The sequence below is a fragment of the Diaporthe batatas genome (assembly GCF_019321695.1).
Source record: "Diaporthe batatas strain CRI 302-4 chromosome Unknown Contig00002, whole genome shotgun sequence".
Taxonomy (NCBI): Eukaryota; Fungi; Ascomycota; class Sordariomycetes; order Diaporthales; family Diaporthaceae; genus Diaporthe; species Diaporthe batatas.
This window is the reverse complement of record NW_025408549.1, coordinates 1126609-1152286: the sequence shown is the minus strand read 5'-3', so window position 1 is coordinate 1152286 and position 25678 is coordinate 1126609. Positions and strand designations below refer to the sequence as shown.

The window sequence follows — 25678 nt, the reverse complement described above, 5'->3', positions numbered from 1 at the left end:
GCACCGGCCCTGCAGTCCCTCCAATTTGATCAATGGCTACACAGTATCTGGATAGCTGTCTCATCACGTCACGTGTATTGACCGGTTCTGGGCAACATTTTCATCACCCAATGCGGCTCCAGCACCTGAAGGCAGGCAGACGTCTTCTCCAGGGAGGAGTGGTGATAAGCGTGCCCCCGCATGTCCAGTCTCTAGTGCCTGATCCTCCGACCCTGCTCCCGTTCCGTAGTCCAATCAACAACTACTTCCGGATGACATGGCTGCCCTCGGCCGGCTCCAGAAGTTGCCAGCTGCACTGGATGTTATGGGACCTGAACCGGGATATTATGCTCTCTGCGATCTCCTCGAAATTGTCGGTGGCCAGGGCCAGGATGGTCGGCCCCGCGCCCGAGAGACACACCCCGAGCAGCCCGGGTTGTGTGCTTGGCGTCATGTACTGGACGATGTCCGTCAGCCCGGGGATCAGGGTCTGGCGGTACGGCTGGTGTAGCTTGTCCTGCATCGCCAGGTAGATCAGGTCGGGGTCAGGAGGTGACTGGCCCAGTGCCACGGGCAACAGTGCTATTCTCTGCAGGTTGAACGTCTAGATTCGAGGTCAGCATCCGTGACAGGCAAGTCCTGTGTGTCAAACACGCATCCCAAACTCACCACATCAGGGCGAGGGTACTCTGCGGGCAGCACAGCCCTGGCCTTCGCCGTGGCGACCTCGAAATCGGGAATGATGGCCACAGCTTTGATCTCCTTTGCCCAGGGGAATTTGATGTGGTGTCCAATGCCCCGTGGTGGATCAGGAGGCCTGGCGCCGGTGTCGACCCCGCCCGCCGGGGAAGGGAGGACCTCGGCCAGAGGAATCTCGATACGTGCCACGTCTTCTGGCGCGAGTGGCTTCAGGTAGGTTCCCACAAAGCCTCCGTACAGTGCTGCGCCCACATTGTCCGGGTGCCGCTCTGTGATGATAAACGTCAGCGAGATATTCCTGGGCCGTACGATGTGGGCAGGTCGTACCAATCATGAGGCAGTAGTCAAATAAGCGGTCATTGTCCAGGTGGTCCAGTCCGCCGCACTGCTTGCCCAGCAGCACGCCGGCGACCACGGCGGCACCTGACGAGCCTAGACCACGGCCAAGCGGAATTGGGTTCTTGATGTGCACATGGGTCTCCACCGGGAATGACCGCTGCTCGTGGCACCGCAAGACGTAGAGGGCTACCCGGGTCAACAGGTTGGCGTCAGGGTCGAGGCTGATCTCGCCCGAGTCCTCACCCTGACCCTCGTACGTGACGCGGCAGTTCAGAGGATACTCGGACCTGGACTTGGACCGGTCAATGGTGACATGGAGCTCCAGGTACATGGAAAGGGCAAGACCAATGACGTCGAAGCCCGGCCCAATGTTGGCGGAAGAACATGGCACCTTGATGACGAAGGATTCGGAGGCCATGTTTGCTGTAAGATGTGCACAAGTCGTGGCTATTGGTTGACTGCGAGAGGGAGGGGGGGGAGAGAGGAAGAGAGGAAGGTGTTGAACCCCAAGAGACGCTGACAGCAACCACCTGCCTGGTCTATTCTCTTCTCTGAGCAGGATCTGGTACTCAATTGCAGTAGGGTTTCGTATCTTCGGTGGATTTTGACATGAATGTTTGCCTGGATTAGCCTGGCGTGGCTTGAAAATGAGCTTTCTCCCAGCAGTCCCGATGACGGACCACAGACGCCTCTGCGGCGGTGGACCCCATCATACTATCCCACTTGTTGGGCAGATAGCACGATTCAAGGTGCATTTCAGCCCTACAGTTGAGCGCCTGGATTTGACCCATCTATGCGAATGTTTATCTACCGGGAGAAAGCTGGAAGTCCTGCCAGGAAATGTGTTATGGCAATGCTACACGGCCACATCGTACATGCTGTATCTCATGACTGCCCAGGTGCTGAAATACAAGGCGCATGTTTAAATGCAGGCAGGCCACTTATCTCCCTGGACCTAACCTGGAGTATTGTTCAGTGGGGGATCTGCAAGCAGACAGACAGCTCGAGATGGGCTCCACCGCCTTCCTTATCGGACCCCGTGTGATCCTTATCGCGTGGGAAAATTTCAGCAATTGATTCCCTCCCATTCTTAGTCTGCCAAAATAGTCTGGTCTACAGCTGTTCGTGCTCGTGGTACATACTTTGAATATCTCATTCTTCCGGCCCAACTCCCACGATTTCTGGACCAAACTCTGCAGCCATGTCAACAGAAACAGAGAAACCGCCCCTGGAAAGCCCCGAGGTGGCCGGCGAGCACTCCAAAAAGTCCAAGAAGCGCAAGAACGACCCCGAAGAGATCCAAGTCGACCTCTCCCTGCCCGAGCCCCCGTCGAAGAAGGCAAAGCGTCTCTTGAAGAAGGGCAAGCCCCTCCCCGCAAAGAAGGGTTCAGATGATGAGGCCAGCGACATGGAGGACGGCGGCGCCAGTGGCGACAAGAAGGACAAGGACAAGAAGAAGGAGCGGTCGCTATACGGCGTCTGGATAGGCAACCTGCGCTTCAGCGTCACCAAGCACGACCTGCGCGACTGGCTGGTAGACAACTCGGGCGGCAGCATCACCGCCGAGCACATCACGCGCATCAAGCTGCCATCATCAAAGCCCAAGGGCGCGAGGCGGTCCGAGGCCGGCGCCGGCGCCGCCGAACCCTTCGAGAACAAAGGCTACGCATACGTCGACTTCTCCACGTTCGACGCCACAATCGCCGCCATCGCACTGTCCGAGACAGAGTGGCACCGCCGTAAGCTGCTGATCAAGGACGCCAAGAGCTTCGAGGGCCGGCCGGCCAAGCCCAAGGCCGGGGCAGACGACGCCGGGGCTGGGGCCGGGGCGGCGGCGGCCGAGAAGGCCAACGCAGAGGCCCCCAAGCCCACGACCAAGAAGATCTTCGTCGGCAACCTCAGCTTCCAGACCACCGAAGACGACCTCCACGAGCTGTTTGGGACCTGCGGCGAGATCGAGTGGGTCAAGGTCGCGCAGTTCGAGGACTCGGGCAAGTGCAAGGGCTACGCGTGGGTGAAGTTTAAGGAACCCGAGGCGGCTGAATGGGCCGTGAAGGGGTTTGTCAAGATCAAGGAGGTCGAGGAGACGGAGGAGGACTTTATGGATGTCGACGACAAGGAAGAAAAGCCGGAGGGCGAAGAGAAGGACGCCGAAGAGAAAGGCGGAGAAGATGACGGGGAGGAAGACGACGAAAAGCAAAAGAAGAAGAAGGCTGCGCAGAAGGCGAAATCACAAAAGGAGGAGCGCAGGGTCAAGACCCGGAAATGGTGGGTCAACACATTGCACGGGCGGCGGCTGAAGATCGAAGCGGCAGAGGACGACCAGACAAGATATAAGAAGCGGTACGGTGGTAAGGGGGCCGCTGGTGCCGCCGGCGGTGCTCAGAAGGAGAGGCCCGCCAGGCGTGAGGCAGGCGGCGACAAGCAGCACCCACAGGGTACCAACCACAGGCACAACAACAACAAGAGGAGACAGCCCCACGCCGACGGAGGAGGCAAGGACGCCGAGACCAGCACACTTGCACCCAAGGAGGCAGAGGTTAGCAATTTCCGCCAGGACATCAGCGTCGCTAGGTTGACGGGCGCGCCTGTGAAGCCAGAGGGCAAGAAGACGACCTTTGATTGATCATGAGCCGGGCTGAAGAGGGTGGGGCGAAATGATGTTCGAGCACGTTCAAGTTCACGAGGAGAAACCAATGGAGACGATGGCTTGCCACCCACTACCTTGTGCAGGGGCTGGCAAAATCTACTGGCGTACAAGCCTTGATTACACAAATCAGGGCGCTGCAAAGATGTTTCAGTACGAATTTGTAACCTAAGTCATGAGAAGGACGTAGTAACATTCTGTTCTTGCTAATGATTCCGTTGAGGTGGTAGTTTGGAGAGCCGAAAGGTGCAAGAGTCGAGTTGCTCTGCTGTTGGTCTCGAAATCATCGAAATCATGAGGGAAGGGAGAGACACAAGACCTGCAAGAAATACCGCATACAATACAAGGAGACGCATTATCAACCCAAGACTTGCTTCCAACCAAAATCGTAAACCGTCGGATCCCTACACACACTGTTTCTCGTCCAGACCCGCACTTGTGTCACGGCCTTGTAGCGAAACATTCGACCTGCTCACTTTCTCTCCGACCTTCTCTGTTGGTCGCCGAGGTACTCCTCATCGGATGCGTCGAGGATGTCATATTCCTCGTCAGTCAGGAATGCGTCGTCGTCATCCTCCGCCCATTCATCGTCCTCGCCGCAGTCCTCGAAGTCGTCGATGTCTTCGTGAACAACCTCAGCCGTCTCAGACTTGATATCTTCGTGGGTGCTTGCCTCAAGAGACTCCTTCTCCAGCTTCGGGAAGATCATTTGGCTGCTGGTCTCCGATGCGGGCTCAGACTCTTTCTTCACAGCGGTGGCGGGCTCCTCTTTCTTCAACTCCTCCACTGCCTTTGGCGCCTGCACGGTCACGTCGCACCACAGGCGGTGGCCGAACTTGTGACCGTCGCTGGTAGTCAAACGCCAGTATGAGATGACCTTGCCTTCACGAGCTGGTGTTCGGAGAAGAACGGTGAACGAGAACTCTTGTCCTGGCGCCAGGGAATTGTAGCAGACAGTCGACTCGGAGGCAGAGACAAGATCATGCAGACGAGCAGGGTGGTTGGGATCGATGTGACCCATGTAGTCGCCACCTACGAACTTGACCGAGCATCCAGCAGGCCAGGGGATCTCGCCAGCGTTACGGAGCACCCAAGTCTGCTCGAAGACGTGATTCTGAGGCATGACGGTGCCGTCCACAACGGTGTCCCGTTCGAACACCGCGACGAGTTTCTCGACTTCGTCGCCGTCGTTGTTTACCTTGGTCTCTGGAGCAGCGTTGGTGGCCGCAGGGGCAAATCTGGGGATCTCGGATTTCCGAACAGGCCTTGTGGCGCTTGTGGCGGGCTTGACCGCAACGATGTCTCGTTGCTCTGCATGTGCACGCTCCCACTTCTTCAGTGTCTCAAGGTGAGACTCTCCGCCTCCAACAGTAGGCTTCACATCGACGACAGTCTGCACAGAGCTAGCAGCTATGTTGCTGGATGGCGTGGTCTCCGTCGCCTGAGAGGTCGTGGACTTCCTGTGGCGCATGAGGCGGTCGCCCATCACCGGCATCTTCTGGCCGTTCTCATCCTCACCCTTCGTTGTGACCTCCACGCGTCTGACAGGGGTCTTAAACTTGATGAGGGGGTGAGTCTTGTTGTGCGTGTTGGCCGGGGTTGCTTCACAGCTGGCACAGAAGTCTGTGTCGTGGCACACAGTGCACTTGTACCTCTCGCCGACAATGTAGGCCTTGCGGGTGCCATTGCAGAGAGGGCCATCACAGCAGATGCCATAGTGGACAGGACGCGAAATGGTTCGCGTGCAGGCATCTACCAACTGCTCGTAGATGGGAACGAAACGGTGGGCAGGGTGGATGAAGCCGGCGTTCACAACACAGTCTGCGCAATAGTCCCAGTCAGGGCAGTCGAGACACTTGTGTCGGATACCGAAGATGAACTTCTCGCACCCGTCGCAGATGGCGTGGTGACGCTGGTTACGGCCAGGGGACAACCTCTTGGAGATGTCTGAGGGCAGAGGCGTGCCCTCCACGGCAGGGGTAAATCCATGCTTGGGGTGGTGGCCGTGCTTGTCGCCCTTGAAGCAAGATTTGCAGAGGTCAAAGTCCTCGCAAGAAGTACAATGCAAGAACTCCTTGTCAGGTAGCTCCTGTACGCACGAATTGCATGTTCTGGTGGGGAACTGCGCGAACCTGGGCGACGGCAGCCGCTCATTCATAGGGGCACAGTGAGCCAAGGTGGGCTCATTAGTCTCCCTGGCTTTCGGCTTGGGCGCGATCCTTTCCGTGGTACTGACCAGGATCGAATCACCTCGGACGAACCTCTTGATCAACCAGTGCTCAGCACTGTAGCAAGTGACACCTTGCTCGACGCATTCCGGGCACAGGTCAAAGTCCCCGTTGTCGCACGTGGAACAGTGGTAGTGAGAGTCGGGTATGGTGTGGTCACAGTTGTTACAGCAGACCGCGAAGTTAGCCGACTTGGGGGCCACATAGACGGACGTGGGCTCCGCTGACTGGGTGTCCTGTGCTGGAGCCTTGACAGCAGGAGAGGTGTACTCAAACTTATCCATCCCTAGTTGCAGCTGGCTCATTGCCTTCTCCAGGCGCTGGTCCAGGGCCTTGATCTTGTCAAGATTGGACAGGTCTGAAGCTGCGAGGTCCTTCAGTGGTGGGAACGTGGACGGAGGAGCTGGGGACTGCTCTGGTGCCGGCCTTGTGGGCTCGGCAGCCTCGGACGGAGCCGTGGAGATCAGAGGAGCCTCGGGTTTGCTCTGGGCAAAGTCTTGGTTCTCGGTCTCGGGCTCGTCCTCGACTGTAACCGGCCTGGGCTTCTTGTCGTCTTCGTCAGAGTCCCTGAGGGTCACTCGGAGCTTGAGCTTTTGCTTCGCCTTGGCAGCACGGTAGAGCTGCTTCCAAACAGAAATGTTGCTGTGGTCGAGAACAACGTAGGACGAAGCGGAATCGGAGTACCGTTCGAATGTGGCGTGGGCTCCAGGAGCAATGCAGAGGCTGGCTCGGATCTAAGCAGAGCCGTCAGTATGCAAGGCCGTCACCTGGCGGGGGGGGGGGGCAGGGTCAACGCAAAAAGCCACGGGTATTCCTTATGGCGCTGTGCCGTTGTGATGGGCAATGCTTCATGTCGTCCTGATGGGGTAGGGGTGTGGGTACGAAAAGACGGAATCGGCGGTGCAGATGGCGAAGACGCTGGTAGATAACATGACGTACCTTATCTTCCAGCGAGCTAGCACCGAGGTCACGAAGGGGCAGCTTGAACCGGCGGGTGCTGCCCTGGAAGTTGACCTTCAAGGTGACAAGAGTGTCAGGAGTGGCCGGTGTGGACGAAGCCATGATGGATTTGGGGCCAATGCTGTCTAGACAGAGATGTTAGAGAGATGTTAGGACAGGGTGGTGATGATCTGAAGTGAGGCGAGGCCTCTCGTGGTGGGACGCCCGGGTCCCGGCTCGCCACTTGCAGCTGGGACGGGCAAGGCACACGAGTAAGTCTGGGCACGGGGCGGTGAACGGTAAGACGGATCCTACTGTGCTATGAAGTTGAAATGATGAAGATGAATGGCGATGACAGTGTCCTAGGTGCAGGTGGCTTGGAACGGGTAGGTTGGGGTTGGTGGTGGTGGTGATGCAGCAGCACATACGTATACAAGCAAGGTGGATCGGCCGGATACGGCTTGGGAGGAGGGTTTTGTCAGGTCGACGAACAGGGTGAGAAAGATGGCGGGTTTCCCTAGGGCAGGAAGGTGAAGATGAATCGAGACAGATGTGGTGAATCACAGGCACAACGGCGAGGTAGGATGCCGTGCTGATTGAGGAAGGGAAGAGAGGAGAGGGGAAGAAGGCAACGAGGAGCAAGAGGCCGATCAGAGGTAAAAGGGAAGGGACCCGTGGGAGAGGCACAGAGGGGAAAGTGAGCGAGTGAGTGAGTGAATGGCACAAGCTTACCTGCTGCAGTGCACACCTGACACGGGCTGGGGGAGTTGGGGCCAGCGGGTGATTGGCAGATAGGCCGAGACGTGACGGCGTCCAGCAGTGGATGGCTTGGGCCGTGTTAGTGCTGGTGCGGAGGCGGCCACAGTTGCTCTAATAGTGCTCTGGCAAGCGGGCGGGCGGTCTGGGCTTGTAAGTGAGGTTCCCCGATAACAATTAAGCAGCTGCTGTAGTCCGTGAAGTGAGGGACGGGCAGCCCACGTCGATCCGTCGGGGTGCTGCGCACGTACGGGCTGGCTTTAACCTCGGCAGGGCCTGCTCGGGCAAGATGGAATATGTGTAGATGCAGCGAAGCAGCAGATACAGCGAAGCTGCGAAGCTGAGCGGGGCTGGGGCTTTGGAAGCGGACGACGGATAATAAGTACCTAGTCTACTGCACGAGACATCAGGCAGCGAGCGGGGACTCGCAACACGTCGCTCGCCTAGAATGCCAGCGAAAAGGGGGCGACGTTCTGATGATAAAGCAGCGTGTCGGTGTTTTGGTGTCCGTCGCAAACGGTGGCGGAACCTTGACACAAAAGACAGGGGTCGTTCGTTACGCTCCGGCCTGGCGGTCGCTGCGCTATCGCTAACAGGAAGGACTTACAAGGCAGGCAGCCTTCCCGCCCACGACCGCGATTACGCTGAAGGAGGAGGCCTACCTGCCACTGCCCACCTGCCCACCTGCCCACCTGCCTCTGAAAGCCGAGACAGACCGGGGCGAGGCTGCAGCAGGCAAGGTCTTGGGACGATGGGCCCAGGCAGGCCAATAGTACTGTACTAATGTCATTACGCTTGTCGCCGTCCACAAGCATTGAGCATGTCCCCCCGGTTGAAACAATGATCGCCACCGTCATGGCCGCGCAAGAAGGCGGTCGCAGGTACTTGCGGACGCCCAGTACATACAGACCCGACATCAGAAACATCTCACCAAGAGTCCTGCCAGCCAGGGCACGAGCAGACAGCAGAGAGAGGGCCAGGCGGTGTGCCAAGGACGGTGTCCGCTGGGTCTGGGTGCCCGCTGGCTGGATTACATACCGCTCTTTTTGAATGAACTACAGCAAAGCAAAGACGAAGCATCATCTGCCTTCCGACATGTGAGTCTCGGTCAAGGTTGCGGACCGAACTGCCAAAGCGGGCGAGGGGGGACGGCACCAGGGGGGACGGTGGATGGGGCAGAGGCCCAGAAGGCCTCGACCTGTCCGCCAAAGCGGCCACCAACGCGTACGCTCGTACGAATGCAGTGGTGACGACACGGCCACGACGAATCACAAACTGGCAAACGCATGCACACGGCCGGCCGGCGGGCTGCTGGGCTTGGCCTGAACTGTCCTGCCCCTCCCCCGTCCCCCCCGCCCTCCCCACCTTCCGTTGTTATGTCAGCTACCGTTCCCTGACCACCAGACGGCGGGTTGCCGTGTCAGACAGCGATTAATAGTCTAGGTAGTCTACCTGATCTGGCAAGCAGGCCAGCCGTGGGAATACCCGTTCCTGCGTGATGGTGACTTGCACTGATGAGACAACCACATAATACACTCACTCCCGTGCCTACTCCGTACTCGTCTGTACCTCCTGGGATATGTGAAAAGCTTCAGGCCCACCAGCCACCAGGCCCAAGTTGTGCGGCTCAGCCAATGATGCTCTCCAGGGCCTCCACCAGGCCGGTCTCTTCGTACCTCACGATCCGCCGCTTGCCCTCGCCCTCCACCCGCCCCTTGACCTTGACGCACTTGATGCCCAGCCCGCCCAGCTCCTCGACGTTGACCCTCGGCATGCCGGGCGCGCCCGTCTCGGCCCCGGCCAGGTAGACAACGTGCGTGACATACCTCCTGATCTCCGCCTCGCCCACGGGGCCAAAGTCCGTCTGGCTCTCCTTGGCCGCCTTTGCGATGGCCCGGGCAAAGTCCGCCGCCGTCATGGGGTCGGTCCCGGGCCCCGTCTCCCGGTCCGTCTTGCTGTTGAGGATGAGCACCTTGTTCTTGACCCCGCCCCCCGCCACGGCCGCCCCGACGCCCCGCAGGATCACCGACGGGATGATGCTCGTGTACAAGCTGCCGATGCTGTACACCACCGTCTCGCTGTCCTCGAGCGCCGCCATCACCTTGGAGTTGGCCACCGGCCAGATCTCGTGCCCGTACGGGTTGATGTACCACACCCGCTCGATCCGGCACGTCAGGTCCTCCTCCTCGTCCTTGGAGAAGGAGTGGTGGCCGCGCAGCACCGGCAGCGAGCCGGGCAGGTTGGCGTCCTCGACACGGTCCAGGTCCAGGTGTCTGTTCCCCGTGGGCTGGAACGTGTGGTCCGGCACGGCGGTGGGGCCCGACGGGTGAGAGATGGCGACCTGGCCCGCGAGGATGGACCCGTCCGCCAGGCCCGCCGAGATGTGGTGCGTGAAGTTGGAATTGATGGCGGGCAGGACGCTGGTGGACTCCGGGATGGCGCATATCAGCGAGAGGAGGTAAATCGCCGACTCGAACGAGCCAGAGAAGAGCCGGGCTCTGTGATGATGGACATCAGCACGGCGTACACGTTTGTGAGAAGCATTGCATCTTGCATGGTCTCCCTCCTTTGCGCGTCTCAGCAGACTCACCCCGTCAGAAAGAGGTTGCCGACGCTGGCCTCGGCAAAATTGAACACACTCGTAGGCCTGTTCCTCTTGACTATCTCGAGGTTCAGCGTGTTGAAGACCGAGCGGATCAGCTCCCTCTGCTGGCTCGGGACGAACGTCCATAGGATATGTCTTGACTCCACTATGTCGAGCCACTCTGCTCGCGCCATCATTGGATCTGCAGATAGGCGGTACTCAAACAGCGTCTTGATCGCTGTCCTTTCCTGGTCGCCCTTGTGATTGGGAATCAAGCGGACAAGACGGCCTTTGACGTTGGGGCCCACCCTTCATCAGTAACTTCTAGAATCAGTAGTTTCCTGGAAAACTCACTTCGCACATCACCGACGCCTGCGTCATGTCAGTAACGAGCACTATGATGCATCGAGGCGGGACGGCTGTGTCTTACTCGGCCCACCAAACACCCTGATGAGCTCTGAGGAGCTGCCGCCATTGTCGCTGATGGGTATGATGTAGCGCAGGGGGCACTTCTTTCTCGTGGTAATCTTGTCGAAAACATCGACCAGGAAGTTAGCTGCCGTACCCCCCGAGAAGACGGCTATGCCGCCCCGATCGGGATGGCGAGGCGTTGGCGGATACGGACTGGCGGGTGGAGGAGTCAGAGGCCGCGGAGTTGAGATCGGGAGGTTGAGTGATTGTGGAGTGTTCGACATGGCTGCGGATGTAGCGAGGTGGTTCTTCACGAGCGAATTGGACCACTCAAGAACGGCGAATTGGTGTTTATGCAGGAGATCTTTGCCGCAGTTTGCTTCCTTACTGTCAGATCACTTGGGTGGTGGAATCGTCATCCTTAAATACGGGAGGTTGGCCCCCTTTCGGTTGACGGCGTCGTTGGAGCCATCGCGGCTGAGCCATGGCCGCCAAATCAGTCTCACTTGGGTGCAACAACCAAAACGTGGCATCATCGTATCCTTGCCTACGCATGGGAGTATACAACGTAAAGTTTTATTAGACAGTGCCCATGTTGGCTTTTTAATGACTTGACACTTCCTAGCAATTGACCTTCACCTTTATATCTGTCTTCTTTGGAACCGAGAGCGGCAAGCAGCAGCTCCAACAAAATCACCGGGTCTCATCTTATCCAACCCTACAACGCTCCCCCGACTGCAAAAGCACACCATCGCTTCAGCTTCGAATGTAACACCAGGCGCTTCTGTCAAGCTCAAGCTTGCCCCACTGTCATCGAGTGCATGTTTGTATACCATCTGGCTCTCCTACGGTGTGGAAACGTGTTACGGTCAGCATTGAGGAGGATGACACTAAGAGGCGTCAAGACGAGACCTTGCCAAGGACATTAGGAAGCATGAGAAATCGCCGACAATGTAGCATCTTTCAAGCTGTAGGTCCGTACCTTTTTCAACAGCGAGTATTCCATACAACTACCTATAAGCCACCGCAACGTCAACCCCCACCCCCCCTTCTTCAAAAGCATCCTGCCGTGAGCGAAGGCCACCACCACAAATAGCAAATGTCCATAATCTGTGAGCTGTCTAGCCATGTCTATTTCTCAAGACCCATGACCACATCACGGCTACCCCTTCATCCTCGGGCCACCGCCTGCCCTAGAGCGCCCCTGGGCATCACCTTCTTCTCCCTCTCCTAGCCCTTAAGGAACAGCAGATGTTTCCCCGTCTGCCAAAGCAGGTGCGCAAGACAGGAGAGGGACAGGTTTAAAAAGCACAGGGATTTTCTTTCCTCTCAGGCCCAAAGGAGTGTCATGGTTGCCATTGATCCATTACTAAAGCAAGCCCCTCTGCAACCCACCACAATAGCAGTCACCTTACAATGAGAAAGCAACACGATCCAAAACAGCCACGCTTGATAGACAAACCGGATGCTATATCGAACAGTGAGGAGACTAACGCCGAAACGCCGTTCCCGAAACCTCCACCTTTCTTTTTTTTGCACGTCGAAAACACAACATCGCGAACGTTCCGAGGCCGACGCCAAGCAAGTAAAGTAAAGCATGTAGGGAAACAGGGACAAGAAAATTGTTGAGGTAAAATAAGATTCCTGGTGATAATATCGCTTTTGGTAGCAGGGTGACTCTCATAGCAGCGACTCCTAGGGCCATTTTGCTCCGTCAGACCATGGCCATCATGAAGGTATCGCGTGTTGCTACGACCCCCCAGACTTGATTGCGCGATATTCGTCATCTTTTCGGGAGACAGGCCATGCAGGGTTCTGGCGTACCGTTCGGAGAGCCTCGTATGCTTCACCCTCCCTCCGGCATTGAATTATCATCTCGACCACCTTCCCATTGACTAGCAGCAACCCCACTACCGCCGCCGCTTCCGAAGTGCCCGTCCGACGACATCGAATGTGAAGAGTAGTCGCAGTGAAGTACAGTCACGGACGTGGTCTCAGGGAGCGCAGCTGATGATGCACTCAATACTGGCTCCTTATCCTGGCGAATTCTCTAAAATATCCCCGTACACGATACCCAGACCCTATCCTGGATAAGGTGCCATTCCTGGAGCCGCCTGGTTGTAGTAGAAGCCGTCAGGCGCTGGCGACATACCCATACCGTATCCGGGTGCTGCGTACGCCGGATAATTTGGGTATGTTGGTATTTGAGATGCGTCATAGTAATAGACACAACCCCCACTCTCCTGGGCGACCAATGCGGATGAGGCGCCGCCTTGTCCGTTGCCCTGGCCACCCGAAGGATCACCCTGTCCACTCTGGTTGTAATTCATCTGCTGAGGTTGCTGCGAGCCAGGGTAAAACGGCGGAGCCGCAGCCGACGGGGCCATATTGTTACCATACTGCGGAGGATAGTAATAACCTTGAGGGGGCGCCATCATCTGATACGGCTGATTATAGTAACCAGGCTGAGGCTGAGGCTGAGGCTGAGGCTGAGGCTGCGCGAAGCCAGACGGCTGGAAGGGCGCGGCATGGATCGCCCTTTCGGGGATTTGAGACAAGGGCGTCCCCGTAGAGAACTGAGACGGGTAAGAAGGATTTCGAACGTGTGTGTCCTGGGACAGGCTATTAACCACCTGAGGGGGTACCTGCTGGTGGAAAGCTTGCTGGTATTGTTGAGGTGGGTTGATTTGCCGAGTAGGTGACTCAATGTTCTCCACTGAAACGGCTTTCTGTGGCCGGGGTTGATGCATAGGGATGGAGCCTGGGCGATTTTCTTGGAAGATGGGCTTCTGAGGAAGAGGGTGTGTTTGAGGGTGTGGGAGATCGCTGATCGAAGCCTCAAAGGCCGCGGGCTGCTCCGCCGCGGGCGCGGGCGCCGGTGTAGAAGCGTCGGGCGTGTCATCAGCTGGGGGAGGTTGTGGGAAGAGCGTCGTCATCGTAGCTGGTACGGGCATAGGCACTGGCATGTCTGCACGAGCCATAGGGGGTAGCCGGACGATTGGACGCGACATGGCGGATCCGGTCGGTGAGATGAAGTCTGCTGGAGCAATACTGGAACGCCGACTCATATCAACACTCGGCGTGTAAACACTTCCGCCATAGTAGCTTCCTCCGTAGACACTCGTGCGGCGCGAGTAGCCGCCAACTGAGCCCAGGCCCGGACGTGGCTTGCCACGCACCCGCTGCTGGTTTGGTCGTAGAGCACGAGGAATAAAAATAAAGGACCTGTCAACAGCAGGGAATATATAGCGTGGCGGGTTATCCGGTAGCGAGATCCGAACCGGCTTGTCACGCCGCAGCGGAGGCCTGTGGTCAGGTAATTTCGTGTATCGCTTGATGGCGATGCCGGAGAACGATTTAGGTTCCTTAAGGCCCGGGAAGAAGACACGAATTTCCACGTTGCCCAGCGTCTTCTCGGTGGATAGTGTTCTGTTGATCGGAGTATTGCTGGGAGGACAAGTGGGGATGTGTCCGTCACCGTTGGGAAGGCCCTCGGCAGGCTGAGCTGGCTGCCTTGGTTGTCGGGGAGGCATGGGCTCAGCAACAGTCTCATGCATGTCGTGGGACCAGGGAGCGCTCGTTGTGGGGTCAAATGGCGACTGGAACGATCTGTAGGCCGTTGTTTAGCAACCGCACCGGTCGTGATCATCGAGAAGGGAGTGGGAGGGGGGTTTGCGGTGAAACCATACTGTACCGGTGCGAAGGGGCCGCCGAAACCGCGACCCCTTCCTCGACCTCTGGCCAATGCTCCTCTGCCAAAGGGCCGGAAACCATTAGCAGCAGGGCCGGCATGACGGTGGTCGTGCATGAAGAATGCACCACGATTCGGCACGAACGCCGGGTCCTCGTCTCTCTTCTTGCGATACTCTTCATGTTCACGCCGGCGGCGTTCGAAGGGGGGCTCCTGAGACGGCACCGATGTCGAGCTTACGACCACTGGCCCACCGGGCCTGGAGGTTGAGACGGCGGTTTCGTCGGCGTGTGCGGTCTTGGGCGAGTCCGAGATGCTTAACTCGTGGAGGCGTGATTCGGTCTCGGCAACGGCTCCGGCGACTTGGCCACCAGCGTCGGCTGCTCCAGGTGCGGCGGGGGCAGTGCGGCGATCACCGGCTTTCGTGGAACCGCGGCCAGAGCTCTTCTTGACAACCGGGGATATAGGCGATGCCTCGTCAAGATTGCTGGTGTCGCTATCATCCGCGTGGTTGTTCTCATCACTGACGACGGATCCCTCGGTCAAGGAATCATCGTCGAGAGCGTCGAGAGTCTCGGGCCCACCCTCGTCGTCTCCATCATCGTCGACACGGCGGCGGTGACCAAGGGCCCTCCTGCTGTTGCGCTTGGGATTGGCAGCCATCTTGTGCGTGGGGATCGGCGGTCGTGGGGACAGGATGGCGGGTGATTGACTGCAGCGCGAGCTGTACTTGCAGCGCTTTCAGATCGTGTCGAGGGTCGACATGCGGTATCGGGCGTCGAGGTGATGGATGCCGGGAGATGTTTGATTGTCAGACCCGCGAGGCCAGGCTAGGACGAATAGGTGGATGGGTTTTGCCTGGAACCGCGCTGCGGCAATGCAGGGGAGGGTGGCCGTAGCAGCAGCTGTCGAAAATGGAACGAGCTCTAGCAGGACAAGAGGGCACCCGGGACAGAAAGGCAGCCGACAAAAAGACTCGGGAAGCCGGGCAACGACCGTGGCAGGAGGGCTGAGTGGTACAGCTGCAGCTGCAATTGCGGTGGCAGTGGCTGTTGAGGCGCCGACTGCGGGTTTGGAACTAAATCCGGCAGACTGGTCTCAGGGACGACGGACGTGATGCGAGGCACCGAGGCGTGGGAGTGCGGTGGGTGCGGCACAGACGAGAGGGGGGGGCTTTGCAAGAGTCAAAGGCGAGTGAACGCTTCGAATTACTGCTTGAAACTGGCGGGAGGCAGAAGGGAGGAAACAAGCTAGCTGCGACCAGAGTCTTGTCGGGATTCACTGACCCAGTGCGAAAGGGTCGTGATGGGCGGCGGGTGGTGGAGGATGATGGGATGAGAGATGTTGAGGAGGAGCAAAGCAATGATAAGATCCGGAGCTGGGCAGCTGCTGGCGGCGGGAAATGGGTCCCCAAGTGCCCAGGTGGTTGCTGTGTTGTTGTTTTTCCCTCCCCCTACCCTACCGCAGCGTGCTAGGCAGGTACGTCTGCCCCGAAGACCGCGAGCGGGTTCCCTACGGTCTAGGCTCAAACCCTCCAATTGCCTCGCCCTGACTGGTCCGGGCAGTCTGAGGATCGCGAGCTGTACCCACACCTGGTCTGTCGGCCACAGTCGACATTGGCTTATTATTGCCGTCTTCGCATGCGGTAGAATGTGGGAGCGGCCGAGTCTTTTCTGTCAGCCCCAACCACCATGACGATACCCAGTCGTCTCATGAAGCGACAGCTTCGGCAACAGCGTCGGGGACAATAACCCTTGTCGCCTGCCTGCCTCCTGCTGCCTCGTGCCTCCGCGTCTCGTTGGCCCCTTGCTGCCTGCCCGAGGAGCAAACTGTATCCATGCTGAGGGAAGCTCCGTCCCCCTACGGCTAAGTGGCCTGGATGCTGATCGCCGTACCACTTTCTCCAGCACACTTGCAGCCGGGCTCGAAACGCACCACCGCCTGCAGGACCGTCTACACAGTACAGAGGCCATCAGCACACTCGGCTGTCTGTTCTGGTCCATCCGAGTCAGCAAGCTGGGTTGTGGCACGCCCATCACGAAACGCCTGCGCAATCTAAGATCTCCAGGTCTGACGGCAGATCCATCCAGAACAACTCCTAGAGCGGGCTTTCGCTGCATCCCGTCCTGCTGCCCTGCTGCCCCGTCCCTCCGCCCTGCACCCGTCCAAGCTTTGCCCGCGACCGTCGGCTTGCTTCCCTCCCATCAACCCACGATCCCCGTCATGCCTTAAACTATAAAACGGGCTTCTGTATCGAGCGCCTGACAGCCGCCCTGCCCCCAAAGGCTTGACGCCTCCTTGCACAGGCGGTCTCTTTTTTCCTGCCAGACTGCACATCCCCAATTCGCAGGGATCAACCGGTGGGCAGAAGCTACCCCAACCTTACCAGGATGTCTGATCAAAAGGTCTTGGATCGGCGCTGATGGGGTCGGACCTTTTCAAATGCCCAGGTGGTAATTGAGTAAGATGGACACTACCACACTACGGAGTACTCAAGTACCCAGGAACCTACCAAGCACGGAGTAGGTACCTACCTAGGTAGGTATTTAAGTACATTAGGCGTACCGAGTCTTGCCCTCGTTGATTTATTTCAATTGTGCTCTCTCCACCAGAGTTTGACCGTCACTGTCTCAAGTATAACCACCCAGCTGCCATCTTGCCCGACCAAGAGTGAAAGGCGTCGTGACTGGTTCTGCTTTTGGATTTTTGGAGACGATCGATCTTCACATGATAACACCAACCAAGCACCACTCCCGCCTCTCTTTTGCCAAGCGATCAACAGAAGGTCATGATTGGCCGGACCTATCTTCCGGTACAAGACAGGCATCTAACCACGCTGCGCAATCATCTTGCAGTACGCAGAGATATACCTTCGCAACTTCACACACACCCTCTGTCCCTTCCGCCACCACCTGTCAGGCTGGCGCTGTGCGACCAGCACCAGGGCCCAGCCACCGAAAGCGGCACGGCCGCGTGGTAGTTGTCAGAATGGGCCAGATCATGGCAGGGCAACATCGCAGCCAGTAGGATACGACAGCACTCGGCTCGAGTCAAGCGGGCGGGCGGGCGAGCCTCAGGCTAGCTGCTCAGGCCCATGCCGGCACGTTCGGGCCCGCCCCCGTGGGGATGGGACAGGCCGTCGTGAACAGTGAGGATGCGTGGCCCGGGGTATCTGAAGTCCAACGCGTTGTGTCTCTCCAGAAAACGGGCAGGCAGGCACGCCGTAAGCCTCGCCAAAGCGAGCTGGCCAATCATTTTACACGGTCCCTATGCTGGAACGTAGCACACGGGATGCGCCAGCTGTGAACTTTGGTGACCGGTGTACTTGTCATGTCTTTTATCAATGTGCCCTGTTCGCATTTGAGAAATAACGAGCTCCCTTGCTCTCTCATATTGGTTGGGCGCCACGCAGACTAGACCTCGGGAGCCCAAGGTCAACGGCGAGGTAAGCGAAGTGTGAGATTACCGGTGACGGCCAGCTGAGCCACACTGACTCTTTTCACCAGACATTTTCAAGATGTACCTCGCATATAGGCATTAGATTGTCCAAGAAAAAGCACCACTGAGTTGGCTAAACAGTGCTTCGAGATATATGCGGTCGGGAATAATCACTCGAGATGGGAAGCGACTTGATATCCTCCTTTCCAGAATGGAATCATGAAACCCATCATCTCCTATCAGAGCGACGAGAACCTGCCTCATGGACTGCCTGCCCCCCCCCCACCGTGTTCAGAACGTGCTCACGAGCCTGTAGTAGCAGGCGGCTCAAGGTTCTGGGTTTTCTCGATCTTGGGCACAACACCGAAGCGGGTGTTCCCTTGGTCCCAGATAGCATAGACACTCTTAAGGAACGTGTCGCCCAGAATGTCAAAGGGGTTGTCACCACGCGACTGGACTCCACCGTACCAATAACCCTCTGACGCCTCCGCAAAAGCCAGGTCCTCCTTCTGGACCGTGAACTCCTTATCGCCCACAGCGACGCTGAAGTCCGGGAGCTGATCGGCCTTGGTGGAGGTGGGGAACAGCCAGCCCTGCTGCTGATCGTCGTACTTGGAGCCAGGGATGGCCTTGTACAACGCCTCGCAGACCTCGTCGGACACAAGGGCGAGGGTGGTGCCCGTGTCGGCGATGGCCTTGTTGTTGGCGAGGTCGATCTTCTTACCAGCGACGGTGGCGCTCGCCGAGGGGAACATCCAGAAGCCCTGGGAGCTGTCGACGTCGACGTACGAGATCTCGTTCGTGCCGACGAGGTCCTGGTCGATGTACCCGAAGGTGTAGAACGAGTTGGCCTGGTCATCCCGGGAGCTATAGAACGCGGATGTGAAGAGCCGAGCCTCCGCAGGAATGTCACCCTGTGAGATCATGTTCGCAACAGGGGTGTTTTGGGGAGATGGCTCGTTGTTCTTGGTGATGGTGTTGATGGATGGGAAGGCGAGACCGAGCAATCCATCCCCGGTTCCCGACGTGAATTGGTCAGCGGCAACCTTGGCTAACTCGACGGCTTGGTTCTCGACAGATAGACCGCCGATCCTGACTGTGTCGTTGCCCACATCGCCAGACGCCGAGCTTCCGTCGCCGTAGGATATCTTCCATGCCTCGCCCTCTGCAGCCTTCCAGGTGGACGACTTGGACGGGTCAAACACGTTGTGTCCGTTCTGGGCGCTCGCGGGGAGCTCAGTAGAGAAGACCTGTGGGCTGTCAGTTCTGGTCAGATGAAGGCTTCTCAGCCTAAGCCACTCACCCAGAGGTCAGATGATCCAGTATCAAAGTCCAGCTTGAGCTTCTGGGGAGGAGTTCCGATCTCGACCTCGCAGAGATACATGGAGTCATTCTGCTGGTCCTCTGCGGTGACTTCACCTGTCTGGTCACCGGCGGCCTTGACGAACTTGTTCACGCGACGGACACGTCCGCCCCTGGCAACGTTTGAGTGGGCAAGCCCACGCTGCTGGATCGTGGCGGCATGACGGTACGGACCAGGTTGGGTGGGCTGGAACCCGAACTTGTTGATCAGGTAGACGTATGACTTGGTGCCGTGGCGCTTATAGTTCTGATTGGGTACAGCGTAGACCTTGTGCAATCCCAGTTTCTGTTTGAGCTCAGACTGCGTCTTAAATGCGGCCTCCATGATTGCTTTGGTAGCCAGGATGGTTGCGTGAGGTGGATGATGGGTTGAGGATGTTCGGTGACAAGCTGTAAAGATGTTTGGTGAGGTGTGGTGGAGAGTTCTTGGCAGTGTAATGGGAGGAAGTGGTATGTTGATGTCAAAAGGTGGATGATGAGCGAGTGTGAGGTGTAGGCTGGAGGAGGCAGGAGCTCTTATATTGCTGGAGGTTTCTTCGCGGCTGGGCCGAGACCTGTTGTCACTGTGAACCTCAAAGCTTGATTCCAATTGTGTCACTCAGGCCCCTGAACGTTAGTCCAAGTTCCCCCAGACAGGTACCGGGGTAGCTTGACTGCAATGCACAAGGTGCACGCATCTTTTACTGGCTATCTATGTCCTTGTTGCTTGGTGGGGGTGAACGACCCCGGCGAATCGAAGTGTGCCGCCTGTTGATATGGCTGTCCTGCTGACCTCTCGACTCTGGCCAAATCCCCATATTGAGGTAAGGTGATGGTGATGGCGGCGCCGCCAGAGGCGAACTCGGAAGGAGTAGGGATGTCTACAAGTTCACCTTTTCTCCCGAGACGGACCTACTTGAGATGCACAAGGATGCGCTTGGTCTTTCTACCTCTCACGGTCCGCGAGACAAGCCCATGCACTTCGACTGTGGTGTGCTTTGCTAGACGACACGGGACCGATGTGTCTCGATGTGGGTACACGCTCGCGACACGCTACGTTGGGCAATGCTGCAAGGAGATGGATCCCTGCAAGCGCGAGGATGCAAGCCAGCAAATCAATATGTCCGGAGGCGAGATATCGACCGTTTCACTGTTTGATCGGCTGGAAAACAAGGACAACTTGCCTGTCCACGGGCATCGAGGAGGGTTCAAGGGTTGCTCGAGGAGCAAGTGGAAGGCGAAGCTTCATCGAGATGCAGGAGAGCTTGATACATGTGCGGCCAGCTTGCGTCACCTCATGCTGCCGCCTGTGGCTCTCAGCAGTTTGAGACTGGCGTCATACCTAACGTGTACTGTGAGATAGCCGGTTTTTCTGCTGGTTGAGCAGGCATGGCACGTAGCGCAGGGTTGCAGCAGGGACAGCAGAGCAAAGCGTGCGGGAGAGCCATTTTAGGCCAGTGTCATTAATCCAGAACGGGATGGTATAAGACAATCCTCCTCAGAGGGCAGGTGGGGGCCTAGCTGGTACCCTACTGCTTGAGTAAGTACTTTACGAGTACCTAGGTACCTAGATAACTATCCCGGCTGGACTCGATGATCGCCTGTACAGTGTATCCGTAGTTGCCTTGTGTCTCTCTGCCTCCCGATGCTAAGAGATCTTGATCTGCCTTGGCTACATGGTTCCTGGAGCCGATTTGGGCTTTTGGCTGCTCCTTGTCCGTAGCTGATCGGTGGGTTTGCGAACCGCCGTGCCATCAGGCCCCCTGGACATGTTGCACTATTCTTGGGTTGCAACGGGCGGGTTTGCGAAAGCTTGTTTCTTAACGACATGTTGACGACGCAGCAGACCAGCAGCGAGTGTAGGTCTTGTTCGTTCTTTTGTCACCTGTTGCACTAATAAATGGCCCTCATGTTCCCCTCGATTCCTTGACATTATGACGCTGACTTCGGCTCAGTTGGCCTTGACTCCTGGATACAGTCTTACGCGTCCAGTACATAAGGATGCTGGTCTATACTTATATGCCATATAGCTGCGTGAGTGCAAAGACGGATCAGATTGTTCAATGACGCAAGCCCACATCACGCATATCAACTCTTCGTATTGCCGCGTTCCTGCTGGCAGGCCAACCCGAGTGCCAAGCCTGGAGGTCCCTGTCAGGCCCAGGTGAGCTCACCTTCTTCCTTTGCCGTCCATATCCATGACAGGCCATGATGGAGTGCATTCATCTGTGTTCGAAATAGCTGTCCAAAATGGGTGGAAACCACAGTACCGTCCTCTTCTTTTGATTCAAGTCTAACAGGTAAAGCCGGTTTACAAGGACTGTTCGATCGTGATGATGGCTCGTATCGGAGCTAGGTACACAGTGATATGGGGCTGTTGCCACCGGTCGACTGGCTGTCATCGAGAAGTGCTACGCAACAACCGATTGCTCACACGTGCTGAGACTTCATGTGCAACATGGACTTTTTAGGCTCATACAAGTTGGGCAGCTCACCCAACAGTCACGTTCTTCGACATCAAACCACAATAAGTAGCCTATCAAGACAAATCCGTCTGCCAATGGGAGTTTGGATGCTTTTACGGACTCCTACTTGAGATCCGTCATCTGGCAAGGCAAGTTGAATTGCAGCTTCTCTCACCCCATCGCCCCTCCGGCCTCAGTCGCTTGCTGCCGAGCCCCCGGCCAGGTGCTGTTCAACCGGCCGTCTTCCGTATCCTGCCAAAGACAAACCCCCTGACCCCATTGCTCAACCAAACCGCTTCGCCATCAGCGACATCTCGTGCCTTGATCTCTTCCTCCACGGCCAGCCCCCGCTCCAAGGCCCATCGCCTGGTCGTGCCATCCTGCCCACCGCTGCCGTGGTCTGTACTGTACTTCTCAGCAACAGGAGGTGTGACCCACCTCCCTCCCCGGAAGAAGTAAGGAGTCGTCAAGCTGCCCTCCATGATAGAACCCGTAGCCTCGTCCACGATGAGCACCTCCTGAGTGGCATCAGTGGGCTTCAGGCCGGCCCGCGCACGAGCTTGGTCATACATCTGGCGCTTGGTGGTCTTGTAATGGGTATACTCAGAGCGACGCGTGGGATTGGCGTCAAGGTGGACAACATATGGTGGCGATAGTCGAAGCTGGCCCAGGGGTGACTCTTGGTCACGAGCAGAGCTGTCCACGTCTGATCCAACTAGCTTTTTGGGAAACAGATTCGCCAGGGACGTTGTGGGGACAACCGATGACTCCAGACCGAGCTGCCCTTCGGGCGATAGAAGCACCTTGACTCTCCTAGGCTCACCGCTCGTGTCCTGGCCAAGGTGGTCGTTTACGAAGGACTCCAATCTCGCCAGTCCGTCCGTCCCTTCAAGGACCGCAAGTGCCTTTTCCCAGCCCCAGTACGATGCTGCCTTCAGAATGCGATCGCGGTGGTAGTCCAGCATATAATAAGCAGACGGCTTGGTGGAATTCCAGCCAAGGTCATCCTGCTGACTCCCTCCAAGCCGAAGCAGCGAGGGGTCAAACCGCAGAGATGTAAACAGCTGGAAAGTCTCCTCCATTTCGTATCTAGGAGTTCACCACGCAGAACTGGCTCATGTGGCTCGGTATCACCAGAGAGATGTGAGGTAAAATCCAAAGATACCTGGGTACATACTGTAGCAGGAAGGAACCCTGCGGTTGGAGTCAGTGCGACCGAACACAAGCTCCCGAACAGCGGCTGACAGGCGGCTCCGAGGCCGGCAGGCACGGCTGCAAGACTCGCGGAATGGCGCCTGGGTTTACCGTGTAAAATGGCAAAATGGTAAGAGAAGCACCCGGACGGTCTGGAAAAGTCCTACTAAGAGCTGCACCGCAGTCCCAGGTGCTGTGCCTGTCTGCCCAGGTGCCTAGCTGCACCGCGTGGTGCACCCCTCGTAGGTCTCCAATGAGTGTAGAATGGGTACCTACCTACCTAGGTACCTAGATAGGGACCTAGGTAGGTAGCTCTAGAGCCCCTCGACGACAAGGCGTCCTGAGTTGGCTGGTAAGTCGGCTGGCAGAATTAGGTACCCACCTGCTGGCAGCTTCTGGCCCCATTTCCATGGCTGATGACGCTGTTTCTAGTGGCCCGTGCTCTATTACGGGAGTACCGAGCTTACTCCCACCTGCTAAATTCCATCCTTGCCTGTGCTGCTTGTCAATCGTAATAGGAAGACGTCCAATTGCGCGCCCGCGACCGATTTTTTTCGCGTTAAGCAACGACCAGCCGTCCCGCCGACTTTGCAAGACAGACGAAGCCCTGGCCGCGTTGGATCTGGCCGCACGACCACTTCTCGCCCTCGAGTACTCAGTTTTGTTGTGATCGCTCTGGCCTCGGTATACTGTCAATTGCCAGCACCGTCGTGTCTTCGGATTTGATTCGGCTCAACTGTGCATCGTGGTCCTAGGGCAGCCGTCACAACTCCGCTCCACATCCTCGAACGACACCATGTCTCAACAGCATCAGCCATCATTCCCGCCTCCCTCCACGGGCATCCCCGTTCCTCTGCCTGCGGAATCCTCTGTGTGGGACCGCATATCGAATTGGGTTTCCGAGAACAAGGCTGTGGTCTACACAATCGCTGGCGTCACGGTCGTCGTCGCCGGCGCTACCGTATACTATTACACATCAGACAACTCGGTGCGTCATCCACCCTTGCTCGCACTCGTTGCTCCATCGGCGCTGGAGTTCAGCTCCAGCCACTGCCCGAGACGGCTTCCTCGTGCGAACCACGTCACTGATTGCTCTTATTATCTATATCCAGAAGCCAAAAACAGATGCGCAGCCAAAACTCAGCAAGAAGGAGAGGAGGAAGCGCAAGGAGGCTGAGAAGAAAGCAGAGGCCCAGAAGAATGCCGGTGCCACAAGAGATGCACCAACTGTTTCGAAATCAGCTACCGTTGACAGTGGCGATGAGATCCCTGAGATAACCGAGGCTACCGTCCAGGCCATGTCACTCGACGACCGTAAACACTGGGCTGTCAAGCTGAAGGAGGTTGGCAATCACGCGTATGGCTCCAAGGATTTCAACAACGCCATCGATCTCTACTCGAAGGCCATCCTGTGCAAGCCTGAAGCCGTCTACTACTCGAACCGCGCAGCCTGCTACAATGCTCTTGCCGACTGGGACAAGGTCGTCGAGGACACCACTGCTGCCATCACCCTGGACCCCGAGTACGTCAAGGCCATGAACCGACGGGCCAACGCGTACGACAAGCTCGGCAAGTACTCGGAATCCTTGCTCGACTACACGGCCAGCTGCATCATCGACGGTTTCAAGAACGCGTCGAGCGCAGAGGCCGTGGAGAGGCTCCTGAAGAAGTTCGCTGAATCCAAAGCCAAGGAGATCATGGCAAACAAGCCTAGCAAGCTGCCCAGCCCGACTTTTGTCAGCAACTATCTGCAGAGCTTCCGATCCAAGGACCGGCCTGAAGGCCTTGAAGACTCGGTCGAAATTCCCGCCGACACTGGAAGAGGACAGCTGCAGCTGGGACTACGAGCCATGGAGTCCAAGACAGGCGAGGGTTATGAGGAGGCTGCGGCCGCTTTCGACAAGGCGATCGAACTGAATGATCTTGGCTCGCTGGAAGCCTTTGCGTACAACATGCGGGGAACGTTCACATGCCTGCGTGGCAAGCACGAACAGGCCCTGGTTGACCTGACAAAGAGTGTCGAGCTGGATCCATCCATGACACAAAGCTACATCAAGCGAGCTAGCATGAGTCTTGAACTTGGTAAGATCACTGTGGCCTTTCCTAAATAACTTCTTCTCTATCTAACACCCGTACACAGGGGATCCTGAAAAGGCCGAGGCAGACTTCGAGTTGGCCTTGCAGCAAAACGCCGATGATCCTGATATTTACTACCATCGGGCACAGCTCCACTTCATCAAGGGCGAGTTCGCAGAGGCGGCAAAAGACTATCAGAAATCCATCGACCTGGACCCGGAATTCATCTTCTCTCACATCCAGCTTGGAGTGACACAGTACAAGATGGGATCGATTGCTTCTAGTATGGCTACCTTCCGACGATGTATGAAGAACTTTGACAAGGTGCCGGATGTCTATAACTACTACGGAGAACTTCTCCTGGACCAAGGCAAGTACCAGGAGGCCATCGAGAAGTTTGAGTCGGCGATCGAGATGGAGAAGCAAGAGAAGCCCACGAGCATGAACGTGCTGCCCCTCATAAACAAGGCCCTTGCCATATTCCAAGAGAAGTCCGATTTCGCCGAGGCCGAGAAGCTGTGCCAAAAGGCACTGATCAGTAAGCTTGACTTTGCCCTCGCTCGCTCCCCATGTCTACCTGCTAACGCCACTTAGTCGACCCCGAATGCGATATCGCTGTCGCCACGATGGCCCAGCTCCTCCTGCAGCAGGGCAAGGTGACGGAAGCACTCAAGTACTTCGAGCGGGCGGCGGACCTTGCGCGCACCGAGGGCGAGCTAGTGAATGCGCTGTCGTACGCGGAGGCCACCAGGACGCAGATCCAGGTGCAGGAAAAGTACCCAGCCCTAGCCGCGAAATTGCAGGCCGCCGGACCGGGCCTCCGATAGAGAAATGTAGGACGAGTACTACTTCCTATCGATCAAGAGGTCAATCAAGACTTCGGATTGGGGC

At 57.3% G+C, this 25678-nt stretch overlaps 8 protein-coding genes across 8 annotated transcripts; 2 read left to right on the top strand and 6 right to left on the bottom strand.

Moving 5' to 3' along the window:
* Nucleotides 1-241: 241 nt before the first annotated feature.
* KVR01_001471 (homoserine kinase) lies at nucleotides 242-1435 on the bottom strand (the record flags this gene model as incomplete). The annotated part of the gene is made up of 3 exons (XM_044787262.1): nucleotides 242-583; nucleotides 649-947; nucleotides 1006-1435. The coding sequence occupies 3 exons, from the start codon at nucleotides 1433-1435 to the stop codon at nucleotides 242-244; spliced, it is 1071 nt and encodes a 356-aa protein (XP_044649426.1).
* A 783-nt stretch (nucleotides 1436-2218) lies between these two features.
* KVR01_001756 (uncharacterized protein) lies at nucleotides 2219-3643 on the top strand (the record flags this gene model as incomplete). The annotated part of the gene is made up of 1 exon (XM_044785496.1): nucleotides 2219-3643. One exon carries the CDS (start codon nucleotides 2219-2221, stop codon nucleotides 3641-3643), a length of 1425 nt encoding a protein of 474 aa, XP_044649711.1.
* A 493-nt stretch (nucleotides 3644-4136) lies between these two features.
* On the bottom strand, nucleotides 4137-6954 carry KVR01_001110 (uncharacterized protein; the record flags this gene model as incomplete). The annotated part of the gene is made up of 2 exons (XM_044794756.1): nucleotides 4137-6626; nucleotides 6832-6954. The coding sequence occupies 2 exons, from the start codon at nucleotides 6952-6954 to the stop codon at nucleotides 4137-4139; spliced, it is 2613 nt and encodes an 870-aa protein (XP_044649065.1).
* Nucleotides 6955-8961: 2007 nt separating this feature from the next.
* On the bottom strand, nucleotides 8962-11023 carry KVR01_001775 (uncharacterized protein). Its single transcript, XM_044792545.1, has 4 exons — nucleotides 10602-11023; nucleotides 10526-10543; nucleotides 10178-10460; nucleotides 8962-10085 (listed from the first exon to the last, which is right to left on the bottom strand). Exons 1-4 carry the CDS (start codon nucleotides 10864-10866, stop codon nucleotides 9215-9217), a joined length of 1437 nt encoding a protein of 478 aa, XP_044649730.1. The 5' UTR covers nucleotides 10867-11023; the 3' UTR covers nucleotides 8962-9214.
* A 95-nt stretch (nucleotides 11024-11118) lies between these two features.
* On the bottom strand, nucleotides 11119-15713 carry KVR01_001070 (uncharacterized protein). The gene is made up of 3 exons (XM_044789302.1): nucleotides 14272-15713; nucleotides 12407-14191; nucleotides 11119-12277 (listed from the first exon to the last, which is right to left on the bottom strand). Exons 1-2 carry the CDS (start codon nucleotides 14934-14936, stop codon nucleotides 12664-12666), a joined length of 2193 nt encoding a protein of 730 aa, XP_044649025.1. The 5' UTR covers nucleotides 14937-15713; the 3' UTR covers nucleotides 11119-12277; nucleotides 12407-12663.
* Nucleotides 15714-15785: 72 nt separating this feature from the next.
* On the bottom strand, nucleotides 15786-20359 carry KVR01_001385 (uncharacterized protein). Its single transcript, XM_044788984.1, has 2 exons — nucleotides 19015-20359; nucleotides 15786-18961 (listed from the first exon to the last, which is right to left on the bottom strand). Exons 1-2 carry the CDS (start codon nucleotides 19396-19398, stop codon nucleotides 18014-18016), a joined length of 1332 nt encoding a protein of 443 aa, XP_044649340.1. The 5' UTR covers nucleotides 19399-20359; the 3' UTR covers nucleotides 15786-18013.
* Nucleotides 20360-20781: 422 nt separating this feature from the next.
* KVR01_001628 (uncharacterized protein) lies at nucleotides 20782-22979 on the bottom strand. Its single transcript, XM_044787881.1, has one exon. The coding sequence runs from the start codon at nucleotides 22597-22599 to the stop codon at nucleotides 21748-21750; it is 852 nt and encodes a 283-aa protein (XP_044649583.1). The 5' UTR covers nucleotides 22600-22979; the 3' UTR covers nucleotides 20782-21747.
* A 528-nt stretch (nucleotides 22980-23507) lies between these two features.
* KVR01_001752 (uncharacterized protein) lies at nucleotides 23508-25614 on the top strand (the record flags this gene model as incomplete). The annotated part of the gene is made up of 4 exons (XM_044785668.1): nucleotides 23508-23699; nucleotides 23824-24793; nucleotides 24852-25325; nucleotides 25382-25614. 4 exons carry the CDS (start codon nucleotides 23508-23510, stop codon nucleotides 25612-25614), a joined length of 1869 nt encoding a protein of 622 aa, XP_044649707.1.
* Between the last annotated feature and the right edge of the window lie 64 nt (nucleotides 25615-25678).

Excerpts from the sequence above, each read along its gene's own strand:
- KVR01_001775 (XM_044792545.1), bottom strand. The coding sequence starts at position 10,866 with ATGTCGAACACTCCACAATCACTCAACCTCCCGATCTCAACTCCGCGG. Across the intron at positions 10,086-10,177 it reads GGCAACCTCTTTCTGACGGG|AGCCCGGCTCTTCTCTGGCT; the intron begins GTGAGTCTGCTG and ends CCATCATCACAG.
- KVR01_001070 (XM_044789302.1), bottom strand. The coding sequence starts at position 14,936 with ATGGCTGCCAATCCCAAGCGCAACAGCAGGAGGGCCCTTGGTCACCGC. Across the intron at positions 14,192-14,271 it reads GGCCCCTTCGCACCGGTACA|ATCGTTCCAGTCGCCATTTG; the intron begins GTATGGTTTCAC and ends AACGGCCTACAG.
- KVR01_001385 (XM_044788984.1), bottom strand. The coding sequence starts at position 19,398 with ATGGAGGCCGCATTTAAGACGCAGTCTGAGCTCAAACAGAAACTGGGA. Across the intron at positions 18,962-19,014 it reads CTGGATCATCTGACCTCTGG|GTCTTCTCTACTGAGCTCCC; the intron begins GTGAGTGGCTTA and ends GACAGCCCACAG.
- KVR01_001628 (XM_044787881.1), bottom strand. The coding sequence starts at position 22,599 with ATGGAGGAGACTTTCCAGCTGTTTACATCTCTGCGGTTTGACCCCTCG.